The sequence below is a fragment of the Colobus angolensis genome, unplaced genomic scaffold (assembly GCF_000951035.1).
Source record: "Colobus angolensis palliatus isolate OR3802 unplaced genomic scaffold, Cang.pa_1.0 Scaffold6, whole genome shotgun sequence".
Lineage (NCBI taxonomy): Eukaryota > Metazoa > Chordata > Mammalia > Primates > Cercopithecidae > Colobus > Colobus angolensis.
In genome coordinates, this window is record NW_012119598.1 from 16,549,580 (window position 1) to 16,573,792 (window position 24,213).

The following is a 24,213-nucleotide window of genomic DNA, read 5'->3' on the forward strand; positions in this document are numbered from 1 at the left end:
TTCACCATGTTGGCCAGGCTGGTCTCGAACTCCTGACCGCACATGATTCGCCCACTCCTTGGCCTCCCAAAGTCCTGGGATTATAGGCGTGAACCACAGCACCCAGCAAAACATTTCTTTACCACCAGAATTCTCAGAACCTTTAGCATGCTGGTGCACACTGCAAAGCTCCATGGGCAAATGCAAAGTGTTTCTGGAGCTTATCTGATCACAAAACGTTTTATCAATGGCAACCTTTTCAGTCTAGTATTCCATGCAGAAGAATTCAGGGAATGTTATAGCTATTAAAAAATGTTTAATTCAATTTTTATATTGATAGTACATATCCATTCCTGAAGTGAAACAGCACCCAGGAGATGTATTTATAGCGAAGACAAGTAGTCCCTGCCTCAGCTCTCTCCACATTTCTGCCCTGTTTTTCACAAGCAGCCACGTTCAATTCTTTCAGTTATTTTTCCTGGTATTTACCTCTGTTATTTCTAAATAATCTGCAAATATTAATATTTATTTTTTCTATTTTAAATATTACTTCTTGATTTCCTGCTGGAGAAGATGAGAATTAGCTATTTTAGACCTCTGCTTCCCCTCAACACAAATATGCTTCTTCTCCCCCATCTCCCCAGCAAGTTTTACCACAATTCTGCTTTTAATTATTCCAATATCACATAAATACTGTTTGTGACTGAGCCATGTCGTGTATTATTTCTCTTCTTTTAAAACTCTGTTTCCCCTCAGCATTAATATCTACCTCCTTGTTGTTCGCTTGGTTTTAAAACAAACAACTTATCTGTAATTCCTCATTAAACCCTCCACCAGGGTTTAATAATTAAGGTTATAAATAAATAAAGGAGTCATAAAGCTCCTCTCAACATTGCCATGCCTATCAGACAGTGCATTAGCTTCATTTTTCCCCCTTGGAAACACTACTTAGAATTCTCCAGAAGGCTTTCCTGTCCCAATATGAATTGCTCTCCAGGCTTGCTGAAGCTTCTCATCGCCTCCCTGGAAATTCCCTTTGTGTCTCTTCTGAACAGAACGAATCCACCTGGAGTGACTCATCTCTGCTCAGTGCAGGCTCTTCTTCCTCTTGGGTTATTCCCTTGTGTGTGGAGCATATCCTCCAGGAGCTTCCTGACAAAGTGTTCACATCAACCACACTGGAGCCTTTGGCTGTCTGGAAATGACTTTATTTCCTCATGCTTGATGAAAATTTTGCCCAGTAAATATTCTTAGTAACCATTTTCTACTTTCAGCATTGTTGCTGAAAAGCTGATGTTCCCTTTGATTCCTGATCCTTAATATAAAACCTTTCTGAAGGTTTTTATGACCTTTATTCCTAGTGTAGTGAAATTTACAAAAACATGTATTTGACAACAGATCTTTCTCCACTCATTTTGTCAGACACTTCATGGGCTCTTTTAAACTCAAACACTCATATCCTTCAATTCTGGACAATTTCCTTATGTTATTTCCTTAATAAATTTGTCTCTCCTCCTTCTCACTCCTTGATTTCTGAAACTCCTAGAACTCAAATATGGGACTTAGGAATGATCTTCACATTCTTAGTTTTTCCTCAGACTTTGTGTTCTTTTAGAGGTTTAACATTATTTTCCCATGCTTCACTTGAAGTTTCCTACTTTTGCTAGCTTATTTCTAAAAGCTCTTTCTTGTTCCTTTTCTATAGCATCTTTTCTTGTCTCATAAAGACAAAATGGGTTCTTACAAGATGGTCCCACGTATCTGAAGCTACTAATTATAATTTTTCAATTTTTCTTTTTTTTTTTTTTTTGAGACAGAGTCTCACTCTGCTGCCCAGGCTAGAGTGCAGTGGCGCGATCTCAGCTCACTGCAAGCTCTGCCTCTCGGGTTCACGCCATTCTCCTGCCTCAGCCTCCCGAGTAGTTGGGATTACAGGCGCACCCTGCCACGCCCAGCTAGTTTTTTTGTATTTTTAGTAGAGACAGGGTTTCACCATGTTAGCCAGACTGGTCTCGATCTCCTGACCTCGTGATCCACCCACCCTGGCCTCCCAAAGTGCTGGGAGTACAGGCGTGAGCCACCACGCCCAGCCTTGTTTTTAAGTTTTCTTCTGCTCCTCAGTCTCTCATTCTTTTGCAGGTTTTAAAAAATATTGATTACTAGCTTACAGTCTATGTATTTCAGTTGTTTTCATTTTGGAAGCTTTCTTGATTGAATATGATTTCTCAGCTGTCCATTCGTATTTGAGTGAGGCACCAAAAGTTGATTCGAAGTTATACAGAGCATGAGCTCAGCATCAGAGGGTGGTAAGAGCAGACCTAGCTGTTTCACCACATACATACAACCTAAATATCCCTCTCTGCAGGCCTTTTCTTGTGGACTGGGCAGGTGCAGTTTTGCAGATGAACCCTCCATTCTTCTGCATAGGGGATATGAGTTTGGCTGCCAGAGTTCTGGGACCTACTGGGGAAAGGGGCCTAAACCGTCTTATTGTTTACTATGTAGGTTTTCACTTAGTTCCTCTGTTTTCAATACAGTTGTACCTCTACCTGTCCTCGAATGTGTTAGAGTCAAGTCTGGAGCCCCTCAGGTGCAATTCCACATTACCTGATGAGCTAGGAATGGGGTGATCACCTGGCTAAGTGGACGATCAAGGGATCTTACTTCACGTATGTGCTTTCAACACACCTTATCTTTCAAGATCCTGGTGCCTCTGATTCCTGAGCCCTTCTAGAATTCTGCGGTACACACCAGCACATATTTCTTGTCTGAGTTCCCCTCTCCAGGCACTCACATCCTAGCTTGGGTTTCAGCCTTTTCAGCCTTCTTGGCTTTGCTTTTCAGTTACCACTTATTTATCTACTTTCCATCTCATAAAAGCTAACGTCATTTCTCATCTACTGTTATTTCTTTTCCATTCTTCTTATTCTTTTGAATTGTAACTTTAAAAGCTCTTTATTATCATTTTAGTGGATTTTCAGTAAAGATGACTGTTCAATCCATTCTGTTAAATGGAAGTTCTGCATCAGTCAAACTATTCTGGTGTAATTACACTAGCCTTCATCACATTTCCAGTTCTGATACCCCAGGAATGAGTAAGAATAACAAAGAAGTAGTTTAAAATGTAAATGAAATATCTCTAAATAGCAAATGTTCTGCATGATTTATTTAAAATACATTTTAGTTAATCTATATTTGCCAATGAAATTGTTCAACTCTGGTTTTTAACCAAAAATTTATTTACACTATGACCAATTATTAATCAGCCATATAAATAATCAGACTAAATAAATTACTTCTAAAGGATTTCTTTTAAATAGATAATTCATCCTTTTATAGGCTGAATGAAATAGGCTAAGAGTTTCAGGAAGATTATAGTTTATAAATAGATTTAAGCAATGTTTCATATTCAGTACTTCCACTATTTGTGTTTAGAGAAGCAAGTTAACTAGAACTAAGTTACATGTGATTCTGAGAGCTAAATAAACTGGTTCTTATTTGGCCCTTTAAGAAGAAAACTGTCTCATATTCAATAACCTTGCCAGAAATTATCATTATCTCTATTTTTACAGATAAGAAAGCTGAGGATAGGTCATTTGCAAAAGGTCAAACAGGTAACAAGTGGCAGAGAAGAAATTCAAGCTGAGATCTTCAAGGACTTTTCACAATAATCCAAACAAATTGTATTTCTCTTAATAACTTTGAATTGAATCAGTAATGATATCAGGATAAAAATATGCCTTTAAATCACAAGTCTAATGTCTTATGAGACAATTAGATGCAAAATTAGCATTTATTAATAAACATCTATTTTATGAAGATGCTATAAGTATTAAGAAATGTCTACATAACTTTTTTAAAATTAAATCTTGAAAAGTCAAAGTACTACTTTAAATTTCTCACCCTTGAAACTTTTCACTGAAATTCTTAGGTTTAAAAACTATTATGACATTCTACACTAATCCCTCTCATGGTATCCTTGAGAAATAGAAAACAATTTTATAATTTTAGAAAATTTGGCCTATCAGAGTATGAAATATTTACCATTATTTATAGATTTCAAGCTACTGATTATAAGCTGGTAGTTCTCAATTGGCACACTACTTTTTCTTACATATTTCAGAGTAACAGGCATTATCAACAAATCTGTTTATCACATCTAAGTTTACTTAAAAGACGCATTTTTTAAAGAAGTTTTTAAAATGCTAGTCAAGAAAGTTCCAGACTAAGCAAAGCTTTACAACAGAATAAGGTGTAAAGGAAACTGAGTGGCCTGTCCAAGAGCACAGAGTTCATTACCAACGAAGCCAGGTCCTGGGTCTTTTAACTCTAAGAAGAATGCTATTTGTACTACATAATTCTACCTCCAAAAAGACAAATATGCTGCCATTTCAATTATATAAAACACACTAAGACTCAGTAGATTTTGGTTTTTAAAGTGATGCTTTTTTTCCCAACCCTAAATTTTTGTTACTTTATTTTTAAATTTATTTTTGTTTTATTTATTTATTTTGAAATTGGGTCTTGCTCTGTCACCCAGGCTAGACTGCAGCGGCATGATCATGGCTCACTGCAGACTCGACCTCCTGGGCTCAAGTAATCCTCCAGAGTACTGGGACTACAGGCATGCACCACCATGCCCAGCTAATTTTTAATTTTTTTTTTTGTAGAGATGGGGTCTACGTTGTGCAGGCTGGTCTTGGACTCCTGGGCTCAAGCAATCCTCCCACCTCAGCCTCCCAAAGTGCTGGGATTACAAGCATCAGCCACCATGCCCAGGCATCATTTTATAGCACATAAATTATAATGCATTGATTAAAATGTATCTAAGTCACTGGGTGAGGGTGAAAAAAAGCAAATAAAATTTCATAGCTCCAAATCTTATTGCCTGCTTTTCTATCTAATCATCTTAACTTGTTAAAACCTGAAATTCAATTTTATGTATTAAAGGGCGGGCATACCTCATTTTACTGCACTTATCAGATATTGCATTTTCTAAATAAATTGAAGGTTTGTGGCAACGCTGTGTTACGCAAACCAGTGCCATTTTTCTAACAGCATGTGCTCACTTTATGTCTCTGTGTCACATTTTGGGAATCCTCACAATATTCCACACTTTTTCATTGTTTTATGTATTATGGTGATCCGTGATCTTTGATATTACTGCTGTCATTGTTTTGGGGTGCCCCAAGCCTCATAAATGTTGTATGTGTTCTGACTGCTCCCCTGACAAGCCATTCTCCAATCTTTCTCCCTCTCCTTGGACCTCTCTATTCCCTGAAACAAAACAATATTGAAATTAGGCCAATTATTAATAATAACCCTACAATGGCCTCTAATTATTCAAGTGAAAGAAAGAGTCTCACATCTCTCATTTGAAATCAAAAGCTAGAAATAATCAAGCTTACTGAGGAAGGCATGTCGAAAGTCAAGACAGGCCAAAAGCTAGGCCTTTTGCACAAAATGGTTAGCTAGGTTGTGAATGCCAAGGAAAAGTTCTTAAAGGAAATAAAAATGCTACTCCAGTGAACACATGAACGGTAAGAAAACAAACCCACCATATACGGAGAAAGTCTGAGTGCTCTGGACAGAAGATTAAACCAGTCACAACATTTCCTTCCTTAAGTTAAAACCTAATCCACGGGAGCCGCGGTGGCTCAGGCCGGTTGTCCTGGCACTCGGGGAGGCGAGGCTACACGTTCGAGGCCAACCTGGTCAACATTGATTGAAAATAAAATAAAATAAAATAAAATAAAACCTAATCCAGAGCAAGGTTCCAACTCTCTTCAGTTCTATGAAAGCTAAAAGAGGTGAGAAAGCTGAAGAAAAGTCTGATGCTAGCAAAGGTTGGTTCATGAAATTTAAAGTAAGAAGTCATCTCCATAACAACAAAGTGCAAGGTGAAGCAGGAAGTGCTGATGTAAAAGCTGCAGCAGCTTATCCCTGATCTAGCTACGATAACTGATGAAGGTGGCTACGCTAAACAGCAGATTGTCAAGAGATAAAATAGACTTTTATTGGAAGAAGATGCCATCTAAGACTTTCATAGCTAGAGAGGGGAAGCCCATGCCTGGCTTCAAAACTTCAAAGGACAGTCTCATTCTCTTGTTAAGGACTAATGGTGACTTTAAGCTGAAGCCAGTGTCTCACTTAGCACTCTGAAAATCTTGGGAGGCATCCTGAAAATCCATAGAATTACACTAAATCTTCTCTGCCTGTGCTGTGTAAATGCAACAACAAAGCCTGGATGAAAGCACATCTGTTTGTGGCATAGTTTACTGAATACTTTAAGCCTACTGTTCAGACCTACTGCTCAGAAAAAAAAAAAAAAAATCCTTTCCAAATAATATTGCTCATTGACAATGTACCTGGTCACCCAAGAGCCTTCACGGAGATGAACAAGTAGATCAATGTTGTTTCATTGTTATGAACACAACATTGATTCTGCAGCCTGTGGAATAAGGAGTCATTTCAACTTTCAAGTCTTATTATTTAAGAAATACATTTTGTAAGGCTATAGCAGCTGTAGATAATGATTCCTTCAATGGATCTAGGTCAACTGAAAACCTCTGGAAAGGGTTAACCATTCCAGATGCCATTAAGAATGTTCATAATTAATGGTAGGAGGTCAAAATATCAAACATTAGCAATAATTTTGAAGAAGTGGATTCCAACCCTCATGGATGACTTTGAGAGGTTCAAGATTTCTGTGAAGGAAGTAACTACAGATGTGGTAGCACTAGCAAGAGAATTAGAATTAGAAGCGAAGCCTGAAGATATGCTTGAATTACTGCAATCTCATGATCCAACTTAAACAGATGAGGAGCTACTTCCTACGGATGAGCAAAGGAAGTGGTTTCTTGAGAAGAAATCTACTCCTGGTGAAGATGCTGTGAACATTGTTGAAATGACAAGAAAGGACATAGAATGTTACATAAACTGAGTTGATAAAGCAGCAGTAATGTTTGAGAGGACTGATTCCAATGTTGGAAGTAATTCTACTATGGGTGAAATGCTGTCAAACAGCAACACATTCTACAGAGAAATCTTTCCTGGAAGAAAGAGTCCATTGATGTAGCAAACTTCATTGTTAAGCTATTTTAACTAAGATATTGCTACAGCCATCTTAACCTTCAGCAACCACCACCTGATAAGTCAGCAGCCACTACCATAGAGGCAAGACCCTCCACCATCAAAAAGATTACAACTCACTGAAGGCTGATGATCATTAGCAATAAGGTATTTTTAATTAAGGTATGTACATTGTTTTTTAAGACATAATGCTAGTGCACATTTAATAGACTACATACAGTATAGTATAAACATAACTTTTATATGCACTAGGAAAGCAAAAAAATCATGTAACTAGCTTTACTGAAGAATGCAGTGGACTGGAACAGAATCTGCAGTACCTTAAGGTATTATACTAGGTTTCCAACAATTAAATTTCAACACATCTTGATAGAAAAATCACAATAGTCATATAATTCTTGTATTATGTAGCTAAAAAGCAATGGGCTATTTAAACATATAGAATACCCATCTCTTTATAGCTACACGAGTTAATAATACAAGTTAGTCAGAACTTGCAGCCACTGACAGAGCACTTAGCTGGTGCCAAGCACTATTCCAAGCACTTTACTGATTCCCTAAAACCCTATAACGTACTGTATTGTTATTATCCCCATTTCACAGACGAGAAAACCACCTTCTAGGGTCACATGACCTGTACCCAAGCTGTCCAACCTCCTGCAAAAATTTCCTCTCAAAATTCTAAGCCTTCCTACCATGTTCCTTGAAACTCTTGTTGTATTACAAACATATTTCCATGCCTAACTTCTTTACAACAGAATGTCTCTCTAACTATTCATTTAACAATGAAGACTAGCCTGAGCATTTCTACCTCTGCTACCTTCCTCTTAAGCGAAGTTCCTCTCTTCCCACGCCCACGTATCAGACTGGAAATGCCCTGGGTCACAAGGTGCACCCACTCATTCAAAAGTCCCTTCTCCAGGCCGGGCGCGGTGGCTCACGCCTGTAATCCCAGCACTTTGGGAGGTTGAGGCTAATGGATCACCAGAGGTCAGAGGTTTGAGAGCAGCCTGGCCAACATGGTGAAACCCCATGTCTACTAAAAATACAAAAATTAGCTGGGCATGGTGGTGTGCGCCTGTAATCCCAGCTACTTGGGAGACGGAAAAAATGCTTGAACCCAGGAAGCAGAGGTTGCAGTGAGCCGAGATCATGCCATTGTACTCCAGCCTGGGCAACAACAGTGAAACTCTATCATACAAAAAAAAAAAAGTCTCTTCTCTGACAAGAACTCTTCTTTTTTTTTTTTTGAGATGGAGTCTCGCTCTGTCGCCCAGGCTGGAGTGCAGTGACGCAGTCTTGCCTCACTGCAAGCTCTGCCCACCGGGTTCACGCCATGCTCCTGCCTCAGCCTCCCGAGCTGGGACTACAGATGACCGCCACCATGTCCGGCTAATTTTTTGTATCTTCAGTAGAGATGGGATTTCACCGTGTCAGCCAGGATGGTCTTGATCTCCTGACCTCGTGATCCGTATGCCTCGGTCTCCCAAAGTGCTGGGGTTACAGGCATGAGCCACTGCGCCTGGCCAAACACTCCATTGTTCATGCTGCCATACGCCCTCCTACAATCTTTGTGGGACAAATGAAATGTATAGAAAGCATCTCTGGAAAATTCACATACATACAACCTTTTGTAAATAATCTGTTCCATGGCCTCCCTGGAACTCTTTTGAAGCTCTTCCATTTACAGCCTGCACACAACCCATCTCCCATCTCTGCCCGGCAGTCTCTCAAAGTACGGTCCACAGGCCACCCATATCAGAACCACCTACAAGGCCTGTTTAAAACCATTCTAAATTTAAACCATTGTAGAGGCTTACGGAATAAGGAGTCATTTCAACTTTCTCCACTGGAATTAACTTTAGAATGGACTCACCAAGGACGGAGCCCAGGAAACCCCATTTTAAACACTCTCCCCAGGAGACTTTTATGGCTCATTAACATTTAGTGCCCATCTCTACTATACATGACCCTGATTGAGAACCTGTGTTCTAAAATACTCATTTCTATTCATTTCTGCCTCATCCCTTGGCCTCATTCTAGAAGACTTTAACATCAATACAGCAATCCACCTCACCTATGTATTAGCTTCCTTGGGGGCGGGGGGAGTGGTATATTAGTGGCCAGCACCTCCTGTCCATGACAGCAACCACTCCTGTTATTGTCACATTCCAGACCCAGAACAACTCCACTTATCAGCACTCCTAACACCAAGAGTGTACTCTGTCCAACCTATCCATCTCCCTCTCCCACCAAATCTGCTCTTGGGCCACAGCCAGACCCAATCCCAGGACTTCTGCTTCCTCCCAACTCGCAAAGCCCGCCTCCAGCTTCTGTTCCAGAGGTGCCCAGCACAGACGACAGTCTGTCTCATGCCCTGTGAGACTGACTCCCCACAGACTTCAGAAATACCAACCCTGTACCTTCCATCTCTGAGCTGGCCACTGTAGGACCTGGGATGCCAGAGCTAGTCTAGCAGGCTATTACCCTTAGACTCCTTTTCCATCTCCAGTTCAGGTTGGCCTAGTGATAATAGCCATCATTATAACTAATATTTACAAAGCACTAACTGAATTAGGTAACAATTAATTCATTTAATCCTCACAACTCTATGATAGGGGTACATCATTATCCCCATCATAAACCAGTGACATTGAGGCTAAGAGAGATAAAATAATTTGCCTTAAGTCCCATAGGTAGTGTGTGACTGAGCTGAGATTCGAAGCCCTCCAGCCCCTTTCCACAGCCTGAGCTCAGGTTCCTTCCTTCTGTTCTAGTAATGGAGGAGAAGAGCAAGAAAAGAAAAGAACAACCCAGTCATTTGCCACGTGGAGAAAACTAGCTCAGGGCTCCTATTTTGCTGGAAAACTTTGTCCTGTGCTCCACTCCTTCATCTTTATATTTGGGATTCATGTTTTACCCTCTCCTGAGCTTTCTATAACTCATCTCCAAAAGATGGCAACAGATAGTGGTTTTTTAAAAAAGTTTTAGAAAGCTTATTTATCAGCTTCATGTTGAAACCCTTGTCTTTTATCAGCCGGGACTTCTAAAGAGTAGCATGTAAAGTAACATGGAAAACTTCGAGACTGAAAATGAATACGGTAGCAAAGTTTTCAAACTCACCTCTTATTTTTCTTGTAATTCTCCAGTTGCTGGGACTGCATATGTTTGCATCTTTCTAATTCACACTGCCCACATAAGTCTTCCAGATGCAGCAGGTTGTTCTCTACCTCCTCAAAACTCACCTCTAAATGAGCTGAAAGTATATAAAAATAAACAAACTTCAAAAGTCAGAATCCTTGATCATGATGAATACAAAAAGTATCAAAAAGGTAAAAGTTTACATTGTTGAGATTGTTTTGCATTTTTAAGTATTTTTTATTAAACTTTCTTGAAGCAAAAGAAAACATACTGGCCAACATGAAAACATAATTCAAATTATCTTTTTTGACTACATTTCAAGCATTATCAAGAAATAAACTTTTCTAAATACTTATTAACCAGGAAGACAAAGAAATGGAGAAACATTATCTTGATTAACGTAATGCTATATCCTAATGATCCCATATACCACATGCGAATAACCAATTTTCACATAATAAGAATATGGCAGGCCGGGCGCGGTGGCTCAAGCCTGTAATCCCAGCACTTTGGGAGGCCGAGACGGGCGGATCACGAGGTCAGGAGATCGAGACCATCCTGGCTAACCCGGTGAAACCCCGTCTCTACTAAAAAATACAAAAAAAATACAAAAAACTAGCCGGGCGAGGTGGCGGGCGCCTGTAGTCCCAGCTACTCGGGAGGCTGAGGCAGGAGAATGGCGTAAACCTGGGAGGTGGAGCTTGCAGTGAGCTGAGATCTGGCCACTGCACTCCAGCCTGGGCGACAGAGCGAGACTCCGTCTCAAAAAAAAAAAAAAAGAATATGGCAAAATATAATTAACACAAATTATACTTAACTTAATTATACCTATACTTAACTAACTTAGTATCTGTGTTTCTAAATTACGTTAGCATTTGTTTTGCCTCCAGCACATCACATACACAAATCTTCAAGGCACAGTAGATAGGCATAAATACCTGGTAAGCAGGGGTTAACCAGGCTACTCAGTGGTTGGGTGAGGAAGTGACTTCGCTCTGCCTGTCAGGTGACTAGTCTTTCACTACTCCACTCTGCTGCTAGGCCACAGAGCCTTGCAGCTTTATTGGAACATGAAGATCACCCACTCAAACCTTTCACTGAAAAGATTCAAGACTAAAGCCTAGAAAAACAAATACAGTGCCTTGCCCAAGCAAGCTAGTGAAGGGCCACACGGCCAGTGAAGGGCAGTCAGGAATCCAAACTGAATCCCTCTCACATTACACTGATTTCCAATTGATAGGATGCTAAGTAAACTGAGATTGTAGAGGCAAGGATTAGTTGTTTTCTCATATGAAAGAAAAGCTTTTGAGGTCCAACATTTGAGAACTCAGAGCCTCATAACTAGTTATCTATTATTCACTGACATATGACAGTCACTGGGATACAAAGATGAAAAAGACGGTCCTGGAGCTCAAGAAGCTTACAGGAGAGGGGAGACATATTTCAATGGCAACAGAGCATGACAGAGTGAGGTGCCGTAGGAACTCAAAGGAGTGGCATCTCACACAGATGAGGGAAAGCTCAGCAAGAAATGATTCCCAAGCTGGGAAGTAACAGTGATCCAGTGGGGAAGGGAGCAGTGAAGAGGAACAAGTTGGCTCTGCGGCCTTCCAGTCTTGGGTTCATTTAAACGGCTACAATATAATTCCTTCATTTACGTACTAGCTTTCCATATGACTTTCTAAACCAGCTTTCATAGCATTTAGGTTTGAGACAAACTCCTCAAATTTCAACTGACAATTACAGGTTTATTGTGATGCAAATATTTGCCTGTTTTTGGAAGTCCTAGAGAGAGCAATTAGGCACAAGAAAGAAATAAAGATATCCAAATAGGAAAGGAGGAAGTTGAAATGCCCGTTTGCAGATGACATGATCTTATGTAGAGAAAACTCTAAAAGCGTCAGCAAAAAAACTTTTAGAACTTGATAAATAAATTCAGTAAAGTTGCAGGATACAAAATCAACATACAAAAATCAGCAGCATTTCTATACACCAACGATGAAATTGCAGGGGGCAAGAAATCAAGAAAGCAGTTCCATTTACAATAGTTACAAAAAATTGCAATACTTAAGAATAAATTTAACCAAGGGAAGGAAAGAGCCAGGTGCGGTGGCTCACACCTGTAATCTCAGCACTTTGGGAGGCTGAGGCAGGAGGATCGCTTGAGCCTAAGAGTTTGAGACCAAGGGGATGAAAGATCTCTACATGACAAACTATAAAACACGAATGAAAGAAGTTGAAGAAGACACAAAAATGAAAAGACATCCCCATGTTCAAGCATTAGAAGAATATTGTGAAAATGATGATACTGCCAAAAGTGATCTACAGATTAAACGCAATCCCTGTCAAAACACCAATGACATTCCTCACAGAAATAGAAAAAAAAAATTCTAAAACTCATATGGAATCACACAAGACCCTGAATAGCCAAAGCAATCCTGAGCAAAAATAACAAAGCTGGAAGCATCAGATTGTCTGACTTCAAAATATCCTACAAAAAGCTAGAGTAACCAAAACAGCATGATGCTAGCATAAAAACAGACATGCTGGAACAGAACAGAGAACCCAGAAAACCCAAAAATAAATCCACCTATTTATAGCCAATCAGTTTTTGACAAAGGCACAAAGAACATTCATTGGGAAATACATGGTCTCATCAATAAATGATGCTGGGTTAAGTGAATATCCATATGCAGAAGAATGAAACTAGACCCCTAACTTTCACCCTAGAACAAAATCACTTCATAATGGATTAAAGACTTAAATGTAAGAGCTGAAACCATGAAACTACTAGAAGAAAACATACGGGAAACATTTCAGAACATTGGTTTGGACAAAGATTTTATGGAGAAGACTTCAAAGGCACAAGTGACAAAAACAAAAATAGACAAACTAGATTACATCAAACTGAAAAGCTTCTGCCTGGAAAAAAAAATCAAGACTGAAAAGACAACAAGCAAAACGGGAGAAAATACCTGCAAACGACTCATCCCACAAGGGATTAATATCCTTTCCTTTGAATATATCCCTAGTATAGGACTGCTGGCCATGTGGAGTTCTATTTTCGTTTTGTTTTGTTTCAGAGGAACCTCCATACTGTTTTTCATAAGGGCCCTACTAATTAAAATTCCCAAGAAATTCTTATACAAGGAACCCAAACAATTCAACAGCAAAAAATAAAAATTAAAAAAAATCCTATTAAAAAATGGGCAAATGCACTGAATAGACATCTCTCAAAAGAAGGTACATGAATGGCCAACGGGTATATGGAAAAATCTTCAACATCACTAATTATAAGGGAAACACAAATCAAAACCACAATGAGATAACATCTCACCCTAGTCAGAACAGCTATTGCCAGATGGAAGTAACAGGCACTAGGGACTCCAAAAAGGGGGAAGGGTGGGAAGGGGCAAAGACTGAAAAACTACCTATTGGGTGCGATGTTCACTATTTGGGTATTGGGTACACTACAAGCCCAATCTCTTCCAATATGCAATACAGCCACACAACAAACAAGCACTTGTACCCCCTTACCCCCTAAAACTAATAATTAAAAAAAAATAGCTATTACCCAAAAGACCAAAAACAACAACTTCTGGCAAGGACGCGGAGAAAGGGGAGTTCTCATACGCTGTTGGTGGAAATTTAAATTAGTATAACCATTACGGAAAACAGTATGGAAGTTCCTCAAAAAATCAAAAGTAGAACTACCATATGACCAGCAGTCCCACTACTATCAGGAATACAGCCAAGGGAAAGGAAATTAGTATCTTGAAGCGTTATCTGCACTCCCATGTTCATTGCAGCTCTATACACAATAGCCAAGACATGAATTCAACCTAAGCATCCATCAATAGATGAATGGATAAAGAAAATGTGTTACATACAAACGATGGAATACTATTCAGCTGTAAAAAAAGATTTAAGTACTATCATTTGCAGCAACATGGATGGGCCTCGAGGACGGTATGTTAAGTGAAATAACCCAGGCACAGAAAGATAAATACTGTATGTTTTCACCCATATGTGGAAGCTAAACACGTTGATCCCAGGGAAGTAAAGGGTAAAATAGTGCTTACTAGAGGCTGCTGGGGAGGTGGGCAGTAGCCAAAGGTTGGTTAACAGATACAAAACTACAGCTAGATAGTAAGAATAAATTCTAGTATTCTATAGCACTGTATGGAGAGTATAACAATTTACTGTATATGTTCAAATAGCAAAAGAGTGGATTTTGAATGTTCCCAACACAAAAAAATGGTGTTTGAGGAGATGGATGTGCTGACCACCTTGATTTATTACACACTGTGTACATGTATCAAAAATCACACTGTGCCCTATAAATATACACAATTATGTGTCAATTAAAAATAATAATAAAAGCAAAAAATACACAAAAACTTAAAAATTTTTAAAAGAAAAGACAAGGCAGAAACTGGGAGAAAATCTTTGTAGAACATACCTGATAAAGGACTGATATCCAAAATATTACAAAGTACTCAATTTGCAACTGAGGGACAGTCTACAAAATATCTGATCACCATGTCTCAAAAAATTGTCATGGTCATCAAAAACAAAAAACGTTTGAGAAACTGTCAGAGCCAGGAGGAACCTAAGAAGACAAGATGACTAAATTTAATGTGGTCTCCTGAATGGGATCTTGGAACTGAAAAGAATTATTAAGTTAAAAAAAATTTTAAAAGTATGAATTTTTATTAACGAAGATTTTATTTTTAATTAATCTTTGTTTGATCCAAACAGCTGTTAGATAATCCAGAAGTGCTGACATTTTCTCTTTTTATCCTCCTCTCAAGCATTTATCCTTTGAGTTACAAACAATCCAATTACATTTTTTATTTTAAAATATACAGTTATTATTGGCAATAGTCACCCTACTGTGCTATCAAATAGTAGGTCTTATTCCTTCTTTTTTTTTTTTTTTGACACTTTCTAATATCCTAAATTTTAACCCTACTAAATATTTGTGCTTATAAAAACTCCCTCTCCCCTCTGCTAGGGTATAAGGCTTAAAAACATGAATTTGGTGGGGGGGAATAAATTTTATTCAAAAGTGAAAATATGATGACAAGCAGTTTAGCAGTTTTCTTCAGACATTTTAGGTACTGACTTTTATCATATTGATATATCACTGTAAACCACTGGTAAATCTGGAAAAGGCTAATAATAATGTAGTTCAGGGTGGTTTTGAACCCAGCTTCAGAGGCCACATCAAACAGCTACTATATGTGATTATGGAACGCTTAAATGAAACAATTTGTAAAATCTAAATTTTAGCCAATAACTATACTTAAGATTTTTAAGAATGTCACAAATGGTACACAAAGAGTTTACATGGGGGAATCAGGCAAAATGATGTACTGCCATTTACATATATTTTTTTTTGTAGAGATGAGGCCTCCCTATGACGTGGCTGGTCCTGAACTCCTGGGCTTGAGTGATCTTCTTGTGCTGGCCTCCCAAAGTGCTGGAATTACAGGTGTGAGCCACCACACCCAGCCTACATTGTTTTTTGTTTTATTAAATGAAAAACTGACTAGGAGATTCAGCTTGGGAACTAGTACGCCTAGCACTAAAGAAGCAATACTCAGTTCATTCTATTATAACTAGTCTGACAGGGTCTTAAAATGTATAAAAGACTATCATAGCTAACAGGATTATGTAAAAGGTTGTTTCATTTTGATTAGTGATAAAAACTAGAATAGTTAAATTTAATATAGACTCCATTTAACTCTAAGCTACTTGGTGCATTCAGTATCATGCACGTATGCTTAGCATATGGGGGACTGGTTAAGAGCTAGGCTTTGAAGCACAAGCTTAAAAACCCAGCTCTGCTCCTGCCAGATGAGATGCAATGTGATACCTCGTCTGTGAAGACAGAGCTAACAACACATATCTTGTAAAGCTGTTAAAAGGATTAAATGCGCCAAAGTACCTAAACTTAATACTTGACACTTAGTAAATAATTAATGTTTGAATATAAAAAAATAGAGAAAATTTTTAGATTAGCTAAGTTTTATATTTAATAAAAGTCATTTAGAACTAATAATTTCATTGACCAGTAATGATTATGATGTAAACAAGATCTATGGATCTATTAGATCAAAAGGTCAACAACATTTTCATTTTTACCTTACAAACTTACACACCTATAAGTTATTTTCCAGACTATATTCTTGGACTTAGGATCTCCTACTGGTAAAAGGAATGAAATTTCAAATGATTTTTCTGAAAAGAAACTATGTAATGGAGCCAACAATTATTCTATGCTGGAAAATGTGTATGTTCTTTTTACCTTTTTAATCTTTATCTGGACAGATGGCAATTTCCATTTAGATTCTAGCTCTGTTGGTTGACTACAGAGCTAATGAGGCCAGGAACTTAAATGAGGTTGATCTCTAGGCAGGCCAATTAATTTCTCATGGACAGAAATTCTGTTCTAGGTACAAATTGTACTTGCTGCCCCAGTCACTCTTTTGTTAATAACGTGGGGACCAGATGAAAACATGTGAGTGGTTTATCAACCTGGAATTCCTAATGAGAAACACACTGTACATACTTCTGAATAGGACAGCATCATGTTCTTGTGCTGAATGACAAAGTTAGACTAAAAATGCTTGAAATAGTCAGTGGTCATCTGACTGCTAACACCAAATTCGTATTTATGTTCTCCCCTTTAAAAAGCTTCACAGGCTCCAAATCCTTTCAAGTTAAACTCCTTGTCATTCAGAGACCTACTGCTCTCTGGCCACAAACTGTGTTTACTTCACTTCTTTCCTTCACATATTCTACATTACAGCAAAACAAGGTGAGTCCTGCACGTTGGTGCCTCCTCCTCCTTGCCTCTGCCTGTCCCTAACCCCGGCCTGTCTTTTCAGGCTTAGGCCAGTGGTAGCCCGCTCTCCTCCCACAGGGCTCCCTTCCTCTTCTGTGCTGCCCCAGACCTTTCAGCGTCACATAGGACTCACATTCTGACTGATATCATCCAACTAGTTGTGTACTCTCATCTCTCTCAGGAAATCAGTAAGGGCCTTAAAGGTGCAGACTGTATTTTTGCTTCTTTGCTATCCCCTAATAACTTCCCTGTTGAATTCAATAAAGAATAATTGCTGGTGATAGAATGATTCTATTACTCTAACATGTAAAATAACCAAGAAGGCAAATCTATTCATAGTCATCTAGTTTAAATATTAAGAGATTATGCCAAATTTTGTAAAAGAATCAACACAAGCAAGGAACTTAGAAAACATTAAACAACATGATGATACTTTTAGTATATTAAACCAGGTCACATTATCAGTGACTTAAAACAGAAGTGATGAAAATTTTCCACTTTAACATTAGCAGACTTGAAATCAGTAATAAAATATAAAAGAATTGGTATTAAAAAAATTTCATCCCTTCTTATATTAAAAACTTAAAAAAGCTCTTCATATAATAATGACAAGTATATACATAATGTGTATTCTGAATATTTTATGTTGAATTTAAGTTGGCAGAAATTTAATTTTCCTGTCACAGCCTGCTCATTTCCTGTTGCAAAACAAGTTGCATATATGAGTACATTTGGTAACCAACTTAGGATGCATATACATAAAATACTACCAGGCCTCCATGGACACAAATATACCTTTACAAGAAGCTCAAGTCTCACCATTTTGCTCGCTATAACAACAGCATATGTCTCATTTAGCGATCAGTGGAAGAGATAGGTAGAATTTTATTGTGAAAAGCCATTTGGGAATGCCTGACAGCTGTGCAAAAAAGAGCTTCACAAATCTTTGTGAGAAGGCCGTCCCAGAGGAAAAGCAATTCTGTTTGGAATTTTTCTTTGTGCCATTTGTTTCAAATACATATTATCTGTAGTGTAACCACTAATATATAAAGAATGAAGTAGCACAGTAAAATTATTTCCCACTTAATGAGTTCTTTTCTAACAAAATAATTAGCCTCATGGAACAAAGAAATCTCCTTTGGCTGCAAACCCATAGGTCACAGAGGCCAGGTACTGAAAGACCACAAGACTCTTCAAATGCTTATGTTACACTTTTATGTACTAAGGTAATAAGGTAACGATGGTATGAATAAGGAAACTTTAAGAGGTACATTAACTTGCAAAAGCCATTATGGAACAAATGAGATCTATGTAGTAGCCTAAAAGGTGTCTAAGAGAATTAATGTGCCTCTCGAAGGGTCTAACCTCAGAAAGGAACCTGGACATACGATAATCTAGTTCATGAAAAACCAACAGAGCTATGATAATTTCTCTGTTAGATGCCCTTTAAAATTCTGTACAGAAGAAACCAAAATAATACTATATCAGGCTAGGTCAAATCAAAAGAAAAAGACAAACTCAGTATATGGCTGCCATTCTCTTATATCTAAGAATTGCTATCTAAGAATTAACAGAATCTTCTGGCTGGGTACAGCGGTTCAATCCTGTAATGCTAGAGCTTTGGGAGGCTGAGGCAGGAAGATCGCTTGAGTCCAGGAATAGTTTGAGGCTGCAGTGAACTATGACCACATCACCGTACTACAGCCTGGACAACAGAGTTAGATTCTGTCTCTAAAAAAAATTAAAATTTCAAAACAGCCGGGCGCGGTGGCTCAAGCCTGTAATCCCAGCACTTTGAGAGGCCGAGACGGGCGGATTACGAGGTCAGGAGATCGAGACCATCCTGGCTAACATGGTGAAACACCGTCTCTACTAAAAAATACAAAAAACTAGCCGGGCGAGGTGGCGGGCGCCTGTAGTCCCAGCTTACTCGGGAGGCTGAGGCAGGAGAATGGCGTGAACCCGGGAGGCAGAGCTTGCAGTGAGCTGAGATCCGGCCACTACACTCCAGCCTGGGCAACAGAGTGAGACTCCGTCTCAAAAAAAAAAAAAAAAAAAAAAAAAAATTTCAAAACAAAAACAAAACTCAGAATCTTCTGTTCTAGATGAAGGGAACAGTCTTTTTAAAATAGGTCATATAAAATAAACTAAGAAATAGAGAGAATTCAAAGACAAGGCTTTAACATTTTGAATTTCAACAAAGGAACAGGATTATACTACCCTCTAGTGGAAGTTCAAGAGAATTCAGTATATACTTTTCAAACATATTTTTCCAGTTTTATGATTAAAAAGCACTGTGGTTTTTCACAGAATAAAAACATTCTATTGTATACTTATACACTTTCAATGTAGAGAATGCTAATATCACCACATTGAAAGTTGTGGTTTTGCATTCTAAACTGTTCTGCAGCACAAGCTAAATTGCATAACTTCCATCCAAACCCTCCTGTCACAGAATAACGGTTTTGTAAATTCACAAAGGCTAGAGAGGTCCCCATTAGAATGTCGACATCTTGATGGCAGATACCCACCCTTGTTCACTGCTATGTGTCCAGAGTCTGTACGCAGTGTGTGGTGCGTGGCAGATGCCCAGCATGTACCAGGCACTGTGCTAAGTGGTTACGTTTATCATCTCATTTAATCCTCCAAATACCTACGAGACAGGTATGCTCATCATCATTTTGCAGACAAGCAAACTAAAGCTTGGAGTCGTTGAGAAATCTGCACAGTTCTTAAAGTGAGGAAGTTGTAGGACTGGGAGCCAAACTCAGATCTCTAAGTCCATAGCCCTTGTTTTCCAGTTCCCAGCATACCTTTATTATTTATTTTTAAAATGACAAACCTTATCAGTAAGTGTCAATTAAATAGGCTTCTGCAAGCTGGACTTAAACCAGTATGAAAGGATCATTTGCTGTAACTTAACAATTCCCAAGGGGCTAGATACCAGGAGTCATATTAATGAAGCCATGGGATAACACAGCTAAAAGCATCATCAAAAATCTACATTGCTCACATAAGATACAACCTGTACCCTTCAATAAAAGCAGACCCTCTAGAGAGCAAAGTAAAATCAAAAGAGTGAAACAGCCTGGAAAATGAGGGATTGACAGGATATGGTGTTACATCTGACAGTGAAAGGGCAACAAGTTCAAAGAAGTTAGGGGAACCATGTGACCAAATAAAATCGCTGTTTTCTTCTAATTGTGTTTTTATTTTTTATTATTGCTTAACTATTTAAGCCTTGTAATATTATGTCAAGGTATTTGGGTGATAACAGGAGAGATTTTGAGGCTCAAAAAAAAAAAAAAAACCCCAATAAATGAGTGAGCATTTAAAACACTAAATGTTTCCAAAATCTAAGAATGATACATAAATGCATCAAAATGAATTCACAAAGTACATTAATGGTGCAGATATATGTTTACACAACTCCATCAAATTTGGCTTCAAAGTGTTTATTTTCCTACTGTAAAGAGTATCATCACAGGGCGCGGTGGCTCACGCCTGTAATCCCAGCACTTTGGGAGGCGAAGGCGGGCAGATCATGAGGTCAGGAGATCGAGAATATCCTGGCTAACACGGTGAAACCCCATCTCTACTAAAAAAATACAAAAAATTAGCTGGGCGTGGTGGCAGGCACCTGTAGTCCCAGTTACTCGGGAGGCTGAGGCAGGAGAATGGTGTGAACCTGGGAGGCGGAGCTTGCAGTGAGCCGAGATTGTGCCACTGCACTCCAGCCTGGGCAACAGAGAGACTCCATCTCAAAAAAAAAGAATATCATCAGCACTGATTCTATAAAGCTTAAACTGCTTAGCTAAAAGCCTCATGATTTTAAAACATCTCTCTCTGGGCTTATTCTAGGCCAACAAATACTAACTAGGTCTCTAAAATTCCAAGTTTTGATATGCTATCTTCCACAGTCATTCATCACTAATTATTATAAATACCAGGCAAATAACAGCAATAGATTAAAACCCAAAGGAAGCATGCATTCCAAAGGCTAACAGATAATTCAGATTGGCAATATATATGAAAAACCACCATCCAGACATACCTTCTAAAAAAAAACTGAACTCACTCTCTAAAAAGAGCTCAATATCGGTTAGACACAGATGAGAGGAAAAAAATGACTCAAATTAATTTAGAAGTTACTAACTAGAACAGTTATCAGATAATCTTTATTTGTGTTTAGTGTTAGATGTTCTCAGATTACTAAAAAAGAAAGGATCCAAGTGAACATCTAGAAGGCCTATCTTGTGCATTTAAGAAGCCAAAATGCAGTTTCTGAAGAATAAGGTCATGTATTACTAAACATCAAACCTTTTTCAGGATATCAGAATCCTAATTGGGAATGAATATACACTATATTCTATGAAAGACTTATAGAGACTGCATTTCCTAAACAGAACTGACTATGAAAATAATTAGAATTGTGGCAGAATGCATTTAATCAGCAGAGTGGTATTAAGCAAACAACAACCATCTGTAAACAGATTTACTCTCAGCTGGGGAAATAAAAGAGGTTATCATAAGAGAACATGTCTGCAAAGAAGCATACAACCAATGAAAAGCAAGTGACTCAAAGAGATACAGAAAGATGAGCTGAAAGAAAGTGGCTAAGAAGAATGTTCCAAACATCTTAAGGGCTATGTCCAAGGCTTGGGAAGGACCATTACTATACCTGTAAGAGGAAACCAATGTAGAGGGCAATGACAGCCATTTTATATTTCTCTAAGACCCAGAATCTCCTTTCCATGCCCTACCTTCAGAAATAACAAAACACTGACCCTGAAAGGCATGGCAACAGCCAGGGGACTTGAAGAATACAGTTCATAGAGACCTACTGAGAGCCCCCATCCTGCTCCCTCATCACCTCATCCTACTGCCTCATACTGATATTGAGGATATCATCAATGTGGTTGGGATCCTAGATGCATTTATAAATCTTATGATCCTGAGCAAGTTGCAACCTCTCCAAGCCTTAGTTTATCTGTAAATCGGGAATAATAAAAGCTACATTTGTGGGGTTCTTGTGGGAATTACAGATAGTATCGTAAAGCATCTCATGATCTCTGACATAGAGTAGGTGCTATAAACAAACGATAGCTACTATTATCAGCAACAGCACTCCAAATACTATGTATCTAATTTGTTCACATACAAAAAACTGTTTTTTGACTTGCAAATTACTTGCCTTGTATATTAGTTGTGTTTTGCTTTGAATAAGGCAATATTAAAAACAGGAGGAGATAATAGAATATCTTTAGCTTCCCACCTAAAAGACCAAAACAGGTTATTAGCTCAAACAGACAGCTCCTACCTCCTATTTTACTAAGATCTTAAGCTTGATTAGGAAACAGTAAGCTACAGTATTATCCTTAGATGTGGCATCATCAAACATAAAAGACAATTTTCTGAATATAAACCCAAGAAAAAAAAAATACCAATATAATCCATCCAAATGAACAACACCAAAAAAATAAATTTCCAGAGTATAAATTTAGCCAAACTGGTACCCTGATTTACACTGTTGTTGTTGTTGTTGTTGTTGTTGCTGTTGTTTGAGACAAGGTCTCACTATGTTGCCCAGACTGGATTCAAACTTCTGGGCTCAAGCAATCCTCCTGCCTCAGTCTCCAGAATAGCTGCAACTGCAGGCACGCGCCACCACACCCAGCACAAGTACCCTCATTTAACCAGGTTTGTTTGATCTCCAATCCGTTTGAAGAGAAAAAAAATACACTACAAGACATGAAGTTCTAGCAGATCTAAATTCTAAAAGCAACAACTTCTGGAATACATTCTATAGTCAGGACAAAGTCACCTAATCCATTTTCTACATGTATGCTTTCGAACAGAGACGAAATGTCAACAAAGACAACCCGAGTCACTTTAAGATCACCATAATTATAATTATGTGTCCTGAGCTGACCTGAGGCAGAAACAGTTAGAACTAATTTCTACTTTACATCATTTTCTGTCAAATGCTCAACTAATCAAATTATGAAATTAAGTAGAAATCATGATTTTCCAAAAAATCCTGTTAACCCAGAATTTCATGTGTTCCTAAAAAGCTTTGAAATTACACCAAACCCTGCCCAAGTTGTTTTCATTCCTAAAAGTAATGAATGAAAACATCGGACTTACTCAGATTTGCTGTCATGGATTCTAAGTCTGCGATTAAAGCTGGGAGCTGCTGGAGCTGCTCCTGCAGCTCCACGAGGCTTGTCTTTTTCTTCTCCCAGTGCGCAGAAAGCATGACCACTTCGCTATCCACCAGCTGCAGCACACAAGAAGGGGGGGCAAAGTGAAACCGGCTTTTAGGCACAAAGAAAGTACAGTTAACGTAATGAGATTTAATGTTACCTTTAACAGCTCGTCTACTCAGTAGAGATTACGGTACATTCTAAAAGAGACTGAAGCTGTTTTCATTTTTAGAAAAGAACCAACTTAACATTCAGTACAGGAAACCTCAAATTACTGCTTGTATCACTGCATCTTAACCCAGAGAAGAGAAAGTTTAAAAATGACTTTAGAAGTCACTTCTAAGTATACCCTGTTTTAAGCAGACCATATATTTGAAAATCCAAATCTAACAAAAATTAAAACAAAAAACTACCACTAACAACCAAAAAGAAAAACATAAAACATCATTAACAGGTAATTACTGGCTTTACAAAAGGAAGTCCTCAAACAAAAGTTCCCTAATACATTTAGAATATATCATGATTTAATTTACATTTAAACAGGAATACTTATTGAATAAAGTACGTAAAGGAATTTTGAGGAAATTGGCCAATTCCAAAATTCCAGAAAGAGAGGAAATGATTTAAGTTAACAAGGAATTCAGCAGATGTAAAGGGTTCCTAATAGCAAGGTTGTGAAATTCCAGAGCAGCCTAAGATAATTCTAACTTCTTTTGCTAAAGACTATAAAGAAAATGATAAACATTAGCTTCTCCCAGACAATTTTGTTTTGGTCTTAACACAGTGGGAGGGACAAGGGCCTGGAAAGATTTAGAAGGAGCAAGAAGAGGTAATCTTTTGAAAATATCAACATGGCCGGGCGCGGTGGCTCAAGCCTGTAATCCCAGCACTTTGGGAGGCCGAGACGGGCGGATCACGAGGTCAGGAGATCGAGACCATCCT

The 24,213-nt window shown here is 38.4% G+C and overlaps 1 protein-coding gene across 4 annotated transcripts in view; it reads right to left on the reverse strand.

Annotated features, from left to right (window-relative positions):
* The window catches only part of DTNBP1 (dystrobrevin binding protein 1), a 158,586-nt gene that overhangs the window by 97,437 nt on the left and 36,936 nt on the right, over positions 1-24,213 (reverse strand). For all 4 annotated transcript variants that reach the window (XM_011962734.1, XM_011962736.1, XM_011962737.1 and 1 more), the window contains 2 exons: positions 23,213-23,345; positions 10,195-10,327 (listed from right to left, as the gene is read on the reverse strand). In XM_011962734.1, the coding sequence (XP_011818124.1) occupies positions 10,195-10,327; positions 23,213-23,345 (266 nt within the window). The remainder of the gene's footprint in view (positions 1-10,194; positions 10,328-23,212; positions 23,346-24,213) is intronic.